Source organism: Triticum urartu, chromosome 7 (genome assembly GCF_003073215.2).
Source record: "Triticum urartu cultivar G1812 chromosome 7, Tu2.1, whole genome shotgun sequence".
Lineage (NCBI taxonomy): Eukaryota > Viridiplantae > Streptophyta > Magnoliopsida > Poales > Poaceae > Triticum > Triticum urartu.
The window spans coordinates 198,262,362-198,272,554 of NC_053028.1; the positions used below are offsets into that span (position 1 = coordinate 198,262,362).

Sequence of the window (10,193 nt, forward strand, 5' to 3'; positions counted from 1 at the left end):
GCATGCGAGTGGTGAGCTATTGAAAGATGATTATGGGAGCAAGGAGAAGTTAGAGAAAAGTCAAGACCATCATGGAGTAATGAACTGGTAGTTGTGGTGGTTAAGTACATCTTAGGCCTTTATAAGTAGGTGGCCTAAGAATTTGATGCTTGATTTGAGGTGTACATTTTGGGGAATGGGAAGTTAACTAGGGCTTTGTCAATGTATTTGAACTCTAGTGTATTATGTTAGAAACTTTTATGCCAAGTTATTATGTAAGTTGTAACGAGTCTTCAACTTAAGTTAGAACCTTTATGTCAAACAACGAGATTAAGATGTGGTAGGGGTTTTCTGTCAAACACGTTTAAGTGGCTAAGCGGAATCCCACCTCTCATATAATCCGTTCATTTTAGATCTGATGGTTAAGAGGGAAAGTTTCCAGATTTTCACTAAACAAGCATTTTCACCCGATACGTTGCCAAAAACCTAGGCCTTTTTACCCACTCTCCTACCACTTTGTCAATAAAAAGCCCACCTTGCCCTAAAGAAAAACAGAAAAAAAAACCACCTCAACCTCTCCCACTCAGAACAGCCCCTCTCTAGCTAGATGGATCCAGAGCTTGGAGAGCTCACTGATGAAGAAGACGAGGCCTCCAGCACAGCACTGGTGCAGAGGAGGCGGATGCAGAGGGCTCCAGAGCAGATGCAGAGGCAAAGGGCACAGCCGGAGGCGCCCAGGCCTCCGCCGCCAGCACGCAGGCGTTCCCGCGAGTCCCTGGAGTACAACTGTACGAGAGCCGTTTGTCCGACACAAGGTCCTGGTCTCCTGGAGCACTGCACTCCAGTTGAGTTTCAGCGTGTTTGCTTCCGTTTATACTTCCAGAATTTGTAATACTACAAATACACTAAATAAGAGCAAACTGAATTTGCTCGACACTGTTCATGTTACAAACTATACACTGCTAGTAAGGTAGTAACACTGTTCATGTTACAAACCAAAGACACAAAATTCAGAGATATTGTTACACTGAATTACCGTCGCCGAACTCGATTATACTCCTCCAGTCGTAAGAGCGCCAATTATTCCACCTCTTCTCTTGCACAGAATTATTCCAGTCAGTAAGATCGTGGTCCACCGAAGATTGGTCTCATGAACCTGTCGTCGAACTTCCTCCAGTAGATGTGCACCGTGTGGATGGGTCTCTCCAACATCATTGATATGCTTCTCTTGGCTTGGACGAAGCCACTTCCACTCCCCGACGCGTCTTCGTCGCCGAGAAACGGCAGGATGAACTCGTCCTTCGGCGAGTTGCTTCCCGTGCTGCGGCCTCCCGCCGGCTCCCGGTGCCGATGCTGCGGGAGCATGGCGCTTATCAATGGCCTTGTCAAGAAGCCAAACACCTGAAATGATCAGAATGTATCAGCTTCTATGTGCCGTGTATAGCTTTTGCCGATAGAACATCATGTAACGAAAAGCGTGGGATTCGGTTACTACCAAGGTTGTGAAAAATACTACGACGATTGTACTGGTGATGATGGTTGCATGGACTGGATCCAGTGTTACACCTGAAAATGTGAACTGAAAAGCATGCAAAATGTTCAGCAAACCACTTGTCTTCTCGTATATCTTGAAGGCGGCCGGATGATGAGAGGACGTACCTGATTGTATGCTAGCGCAATTGAAACGGCGCCTCTCATGAGCCCGGCCCACCAAATCACGATCTTCACATGATTAGAGAATTTTGAGTACATCATTCAGAGGATTTTCTACCAGGGAATAATCATTGGTTTAGAAGCAACCTGGTGCTTGAATGTGATTGGTGCTTTTTCAGAATTCCCACTCATAAAATTTGAAAGGATCGAAAGAGGGAAAACAAACGCGGCCCGTCCCAGCAAAATGAGTGAAATGATGACACCGAAAATACCAACTGAGGTCTTGAAGCTGGCACAGTAACAAAGTATGTCTCTGAGAAATGCTTTAAGGTAAAAAAAATTCGAAACGGAGGTAACTTTTTTTAAATTGAATGCTTTAAGGTAATTTTTTTTTGAAACGGAGGTAACTTTTTTTGGAATTGAATGCTTTAAGGTAACTTGAGAGAAGTGATTAGTTCTTTGGCACTACAAAAAAAAAGAGACATGCATGCTTTGTTGCTCACCTTGCCTGTGTTGTCTTCCATTTATCCATGTCAAGGGCATCCATTCCAACATAAAGAAAGATAAAGGTCTCAGCGATGAATGATAGTGTCGCAAATATGTGCCTGTAGTCACATCATTTACATTACTATTACTTCCAACACATGTTTTTCATCAAAACAGGTTAACCAAAATAAAACACATAAGTTAGCAGTGGCTTTGAAAGCCATACAGATAATTTAGTAATACAGAAACAGCAGAGTAATAGCACCTTGTCGTGATTCGGGAGCTCTCTGTTACATTATGCCATGCGTAGTGGGACATGACGATGCCGCAAAAGAAAACAGTCAAAATCCCACTCAGACTTAACAACTGCCAAAATGAATGTTTGCTCAGGTGCATTGTGGACAAGCATATGAACCGTCAGAAGTTAAGCTCTCATGGAATTACCTCTGCTAACATATACGATAAATAAGCCATGAGAGCCATTAAAGCGACCTCCCGGTCAGTCGAGTGCCTGCAAAATCAGGGGAGGAATTTAGAACATAAAAGCGCAGAAGATGGACGGAAACCAACTAATGTGCTAGTATTCTGCTACTTGCCTGCCAAAATACAGCGCTTTGAGAACATAAGCAGTGAACAGTCCGATCTGATATCATTCGGGAAACAAAAGTATGAAAACTAAATTGGTGCCATGGTTCCGGAAAAATTATGTAACACCATGATTATAAATATCACAAAATTAGATTGTTAAAAAATAGTGTCCTTACTGTGGCGCCAAGGATAGTACTAGTTGCAAAAAGATAGAGGAAATCTCCGATAACTTTTAGCACCGCCCCGCTTTTGATCTTAGTGATATCCATATTCTTTATAGCATTGAATAGGACCACAGATGTTGCATCATTGACAACTCCTTCTCCGAAGACCAAGCTGTACAACCTTGGTGTTTCATCTTGGCTTATGACCTGAGTTTGAGCTCAAGAGATTGAACGTATGTTTAGAAAAATTTATAGTGGAGAAAACACTCGAGAGGTTACATAGAACTCGAACATCCAACGGACCTGCAGTGTGCACACAGTATCTGTCGAAGAAAATATGACTCCTAGTGCTGCAATTCAAAAATCAGACCCAAACTGATTAATTTGAAGCAAAAGGAAGTGGCCCAAAAAAATCACAAATGCAGAAGTAAGGACCTAGATAATCCACCGCGTCAAGTTTGCCAAAACCAACTTTTGGGAGGAGCCAGTAGAAACCTGATATCAAGAAAAGTGGTATTTAGGCAGATTGTTAGTATGATGCACAAAATATCTCCCTTGAAAAATGGTTACCAGTGCATAAAAGAGTATAAGTGAAGACAGTTAAAAAAAAAGGATTGGACCAACAGCACAGCTCGCGAACATTGCCGCAATCCTGAGACCCTGGATCACATTGTCACTCGATGCAAATTCTCCAAGCATCCAACGAAAGATCGTCACTTGAGCGAAAAGACAAAACCCAATCTTTCGCTGCTTGGTGCACCATTCAGGGTGCGAGAGCCGCGGAAGGGGGCGATGAATTTGATAATCCCAACTCCAAAACAAGGAACAAAAAGTTTGTTCCACGCGATTGTCGCCTACACATGCCAGAATGTGTTGAAGGAGACAAAACCAACCCATATTCATGCCTGATTTCCGAATGCCGATGGATGCGAAACCAAGTTCACAATATCTACACAGACCTCACTAGTATGGAATTGCCCTTTTGTGAGCAGAATCTTCCATGTCATGGTCATGTAGTATGTTCTTCACTCATGTAAAGTTGGTTGACTTGCACTCAGTTTAGCAGCTAAGTCTTGCAAATTTATAAGTATTTCTCTTGCAATGTGTGAAGTACACATGCCCACGCAAGACATGCAAGAAAAGTCGAATAATCAGCAAAGAGGTAGTACCTGCGGAAACTATTGCGACCGAGATGAAAACACCGAATACCCCAAAGGACATGATGGTGAGGAAATTATGGAAGAACTGCTTCTTCTTGACCTGAAACCTGCAAAGAAGAGCCATGGACAGTTGGACACAAGACTCAGTAAAGTACTGAAGAGCTGGTAAATTATTTAGTACCTCCATACAGAGCAGAGTTAACAAAGCTGGTAAAGATATATACATACCCGGCGTTGAAGATTATTGGCGGAAGAACGTAGATGAAGAAGAGCTGCTCGTCGAACCTCAGGATGTGCGAGTTCCTGCCTTTGCTCAGCAGGAAGATGAGAGCCCCAACAATGCACCCCTGCCATGAAACACAGAAGCAGAGAGAAATCAGGACGTCTCGCCACGATGATGGATGTTCCCTGAAATGTGCGTGTGTGTTGGGGATGAGACGAGACGCCGTGTCGTACGATGATAAGCGCGGTGATGGACTCGTTGACCCATTTGTTCTCCTCGAGGAGGTGGCCGGCGACGAGGCAGAGGCAGAGCACCGCCGTGAACACGCAGATGGACACCACGGTGCCGCTGCTCCCCCCCGTCGACGCCGCCACCACCAGCTCGTCCCACAGCGAGGAAGCCGCCATGTGCCGCGCGCATAGGTGTAGCTCTCGCTCCGGGTTGGCTTCAGATCACCGCCGCCGCCTGCTCCGCCCTCTTCTTCGCTAGCTGCCTCTGTACGTACGCGCGACGAGCAGAGAGCTCTAACCCTGTCTACCTTCTCTGTTTCTCGTACTATTCCTACGTTTGGGTGCCGCTGTGAGTGTGGTGACGCGTGATTTTGGCGCGAGGCGGCGGCGATCGGTTTGGAGTTCGAGGAGGGGGCGGCACGCGTGGCCGGGAGTGCCTGCGTGGCGGGTGAGCTGGTACGGTCACATGGTGCCACGCCTGGACTCTGGATGGCGTTGAAGGGCCCTGACACGACCTGTTTTTTCTGCAGGAAGGGATTAAAGAACTTATTTTGTGTGTGTGGTGGGACTAAACAACCTTGATACGACTGGTGCGTTCTGCTTGGGGCCCACAAAGCTCTGACATAGTAAAAGGGTTCGGTGCATTTTTTTTATCCAACTAATAAATGTTACACTCATAGTATGATGCAACATGGTTCAAACGTCTCATTGTCATTCATTCTGCCATATCAAATAGATGACACCGACGAAATCTTTTTACTTTTTCGGCCTTAAAAATATTTTATTTTTTAAATAAAAATCCGATAAAAATCGTTTTTATCACTGAATCCGTCTTGATAAAAATCATTTTCATCACATATTGATATGTTTCAACGTTTTTTAGGTCAAAAGTTGCCATGATGTTACATTGAAGTTATCATAGTATTTATAGTAAAGTTGTCATGATATGTTTCATTTATTATTTTTAAAAGTGTCGATTGGGCTCCGCGATCGAGCCCCGGAAGAGGGCAAGGTAGCATGATTTGACATAATAGGCATCAAACGTTGTCGAAGCACATCTAGCTCGTCAATCAATAGGATGGGGCGAAGAGGCCGCCATAATACCACATCTTGCACTAGGGCGCCGGGTCCAAGAGGACAATGAATATCCTCCACCCATGCGCGAACCATCAGCTACTGGCATATAATGTGGTCCCTATGTCTACGCTAAGAACATGTTCGTAGACTAGTGGTGCCTACTCTGTGACACACTTCCTATGATTCCAAGGGCCAGTCTAGAAGTCTTATCCCTGAAGATTTGGAGAGCCTCCACATCAACGGAAAGGTGCACGTTACACCATTGACGGGAGGGGGCAGTCCATCTTGCTTTAAGTTCTAAACTTAGTAAAATACTCGTATTTTTAGAATTTATTTAGACTTTTCAAGGATATTCATTTAGCGAGGATGATACCTCGTCGATATTAGGTGACTATTGTGACTTAGTCAATGATAAGATTTGCCTGCTTGGTCTCTTGAAGTTAAGTGGAAACAACATCTCATTGACTGTGATATGACTATGGTGACTTCATCAATGACTTGCCTGCTCCGTCTCTCAAAGTTTGGCGCTTCATCGACCTGTACTATGGTGACTTTGTCAATCAAGATGGAGCATGCATGCGCATTCATAGAAATGAGTGTATGTGCATGCATAAATGTTGGGGAACGTTGCATGAAAAACAAAAAAATTCTACGCACACGCAAGATCTATCCATAAAGATGCATAGCAACGAGAGGGACAGTATGTCTACGTACCCTCGTAGACCGTAAAGAGGAAGCGTTTAACAACACAGTTGATGTAGTCGAACACCTTCACGATCCAACTGATCAAGTACCGAACATACGACACCTCCAGCACATGTTCAGCTCGATGACGTCCTCACCTTCTTGATCCAGCAAGACGCGCGAAGTAGTAGATGAGTTCGGGCAGCACGACGCCGTGGTGACGGTGGTGGTGAAATTGTTCCCGCAGGGCTTCGTCGTGTACTGCGGAAAACTAGACGGAGGACTAAACTATGGAGAGGGGCGTGATGACCCACAACTATAGGAGATCAATTGTATCTCTTTTCGATAAGTAATAGTGTCGAACCGAATGTGGAGCAGAAGGAAATGACAAGTGATTTTCAGCAAGGTAATGTCTGCAAGTGCTGAAATTGTAAGTAGCAGAGCAGTTTGATAGCAAGATAATTTGTAACGAGCAAGTAACGATAATAGTAAGCAATGTGCAGCAATCCTTTTGAGGAAAATGACAGGCCAAAACGGTTTCTTATGATAAGCAAAGTGTTCTTGAGGGTACACGGGATTTTCATCTAGTCACTTTCACCATGTTGGTTTGATTCGTGTTCGCTACTTTGATAATTTGATACGTGTGTGGACCGGTGCTTAGGTGCTGTTCTTACTTGAACAAACCTCCTACTTATGGTTCACCATCCCGCAAGCATCCACAACTACGAGAAAAGTATTAAGAATAAATTCTAATCATAGCATTAAACTTTTGGATCCAATCGGCCTCTTACGGAATAGCGCATAAACTGGGGTTTAAGCTTCTGTCACTCTCGCAATCCATCATCTAATTGCTACTCCATAATGCATTCCCTTAGGCCCAAATATGGTGAAGTGTCATGTAGTATACGTTCACATGACACCGCTAAGGGAATCACAACATACATACTATCAAAATATCGAACACATATCAAGTTCACATGATTACTTGCAACATGATTTCTCCCGTGACCTCAAGAACAAAAGTAACTACTCACAAATGATAGTCATGCTCAAAATCAGAGGGGTATTAAATAGCATATTGAATTTGAACATATAATCTTCCACCAAATAAACCATATAGTAATCAACTACAAGATGTAATCAACACTACTAGTCACCGACAAGCACCAATTTATAGTTCCGGTAACAAGATTGAACATAAGAGATGAACTAGGGTTTGAGATGAGATGATGCTGTTGAAGATATTGATGGAGATTTCCCTCCCCAAGATGGGAGAGTTGTTGGTGATGATGATGATGATTTCCCCCTCTGGGAGGGAAATTTCTTCGGCGGAATCGCTCCGCCGGAGGGCAAAAATGCTCCTGCCCAAGTTCCGCCTCGAGACCGTGGCGCTCCATCCTGAAAGTCCTCTCCTTATTTTTTCTAGGTCAAAATGACTTACATACCAGAAGATGGGCACCGAAGGTGGGCCTGGGTGAGCACAACCCACTAGGGCACGCCTGGGCTCCCTGGTGTGCCCAAGAGGGTTGTGCCCACCTGGTGGGCCTCCTCCGTGAAGTTTCAGATTGTTTGGACTTGTGCAAAATAGGTACCCTGACGTAGCTTTTTCAGGTCCAGATTTCCAGCTGCCGGAATTCTCCCCCTTTGTGTATACCTTGCATATTATGAGAGAAAAGGCATTAGAATTATACCAAAAAGCATTATTATGGATAAAAACATCATAAATAACAGTAGGAAAACATGATGCAAAATGGACGTATCAGCTCCCCCAAACTTAGACCTTGCTTGTCCTCAAGCGAAAACTCAAATCGAAAAACATGTTGATACGTCTCCAACGTATCTATAATTTTTTATTGTTCCATGTTGTTATATTATCAACCTTGGATGTTTGATAATCATTTTATAGTCATTTTATATCATTTTTTGTACTAACCTATTGACATAGTGCCAAGTGTCAGTTGTTGTTTTTTGCATGTTTTTATATCGGGAAAATGAATACCAAAAGGAATCCAAATGCCATGAAACTTTACGGAGATTTTTTATGGACCAGAAGACACCTAATGGGCCAAGGCTGTGCCTGGGGGGTGCTCCGAGGAGAGCACAACCCACGAGGGCGTGCCAGGAGGCCCAGGCGCGCCCTGGTAGGTTGTGCCCACCTCGGGTGCCCCCTGGACCGCCTCTTTACTCTATAAATACCTCAATATTCTAGAAACCCTAGTGGAGTCGACAAAAATCAATTCCAGCTGCCGCACAGTCCAGAACCACCAGATCCAATTTAGACACCATCACGGATGGGGTTCACCACCTCCATTGGTGCCTCTCCGATGACGAGTCAGTAGTTCTTTGTAGACCTTTGGGTCCGTAGTTAGTAGCTAGATGGATTCCTCTCTCTTGTTTGATTCTCAATACAATGATGTCTTGGAGATCCATATGATGTAACTCTTTTTGCTTGGGATCGGATGAACTTCGAGTTTATGATCAGATCTATCTTTTTATATCCATGAAAGTATTTGAGTTTCTTTGATCTCTTTTATGCATGATTGCTTATAGCCTCGTATTTCTTCTCCGATATCTGGGTTTTGTTTCACCAACTTGATCTATTTATCTTGCAATGGGGAGAGGTGCTTTGTAGTGGGTTCGATCTTATGGTGCTTGATCTCAGTGACAGAAGGCGAACCGTGATAACCCACAAGTATAGGGGATCGCAACAGTTTTTGAGGGTAGAGTATTCAACCCAAAATTATTGATTCAACACAAGGGGAGCCAAAGAATATTCTCAAGTATTAGCAGCTGAGTTGTCAATTCAACCACACCTGGAAACTTAATATCTACAGCAAGGTATTTAGTAGCTAAGTAATATCATAGTAGTGGTAACGGTGGCAAAAGTAATGGTAGCAGTTTTGGTTTTATAGTGTTTGTAACTGTAGCAACGGAAACGTAAATAAGCGAAGAATAGTATATGAAAAGCTCGTAGGCAATGGACTGGTGATGGATAATTATGTCGGATACAATCAATCATGCAATAGTTATATCATAGGGTGACACAGAACTAGCTCCAGTTCATCAATATAATATAGGCATGTATTCCGAATATAGTCATACATGCTTATGGAAAAGAACTTGCATGACATCTTTTGTCCTACCCTCCCGTGGCAGCGGGGTCCTATTGGAAACTAAGGGATATTAAGGCCTCCTTTTAATAGAGTACCATACCAAAGCATTAACACATAGTGAATACATGAACTCCTCAAACTACAGTCATCACCAGTAAGTATCCCGATTATGGTCACTTCAGGGTTAACGAATCATAACACATAATAGGTTACTATAGACTTGCAAAATAGGATCACAAAAACTCACATATATTCACCGAAAACATAATAGGTTCAGATCTGAAATCATGGCACTCGGGCCCTAGTGACAAGCATTAAGCATAGCAAAGTCATAGCAACATCAATCTTAGAACATAATGGATACCAGGGATCAAACCCTAACAAAACTAAATCGATTACATCATAAATCTCATCCAACCCATCACCGTCCAGCAAGGCTACGATGGAATTACTCACGCACGACGGTGAGCATCATGAAATTGGTGATGGAGGAAGGTTGATGATGAGGATGGCGACGGATTCCCCTCTCCGGAGCCCCGAACGGACTCTAGATCAGCCCTCCTGAGAGAGTCTAGGGCTTGGCGGCGGCTCCGTATCGTAAAACTTGATGAATACTTCTCCCTCATTTTTTTCTCCCCGAACATATATATATATATGGAAAAGTAGATACAACGGAGATGTATCAACTCCCCCAAGCTTAAACCTTTTCTTGTCCTCAAGCAATTCAGTTGACAAACTGTAAATGATAAAGAAAAACTTTTACAAACTCTGTTTGCTCTTGTTGTTGTAAATATGTAAAGCCAGCATTCAAGTTTTCAGCAAAGATTATGAACTAA

The 10,193-nt window shown here is 43.4% G+C and overlaps 1 protein-coding gene across 1 annotated transcript; it reads right to left on the reverse strand.

Annotated features, from left to right (window-relative positions):
• Window positions 1-524: 524 nt before the first annotated feature.
• Window positions 525-4,809, reverse strand: LOC125519864 (sodium/hydrogen exchanger 4). Its single transcript, XM_048684642.1, has 14 exons — window positions 4,487-4,809; window positions 4,259-4,377; window positions 4,040-4,137; window positions 3,306-3,365; window positions 3,174-3,220; window positions 2,883-3,077; window positions 2,715-2,761; window positions 2,563-2,629; window positions 2,384-2,484; window positions 2,136-2,237; window positions 1,780-1,921; window positions 1,639-1,701; window positions 1,475-1,558; window positions 525-1,380 (listed from the first exon to the last, which is right to left on the reverse strand). The coding sequence occupies exons 1-14, from the start codon at window positions 4,658-4,660 to the stop codon at window positions 1,096-1,098; spliced, it is 1,584 nt and encodes a 527-aa protein (XP_048540599.1). The 5' UTR covers window positions 4,661-4,809; the 3' UTR covers window positions 525-1,095.
• Between the last annotated feature and the right edge of the window lie 5,384 nt (window positions 4,810-10,193).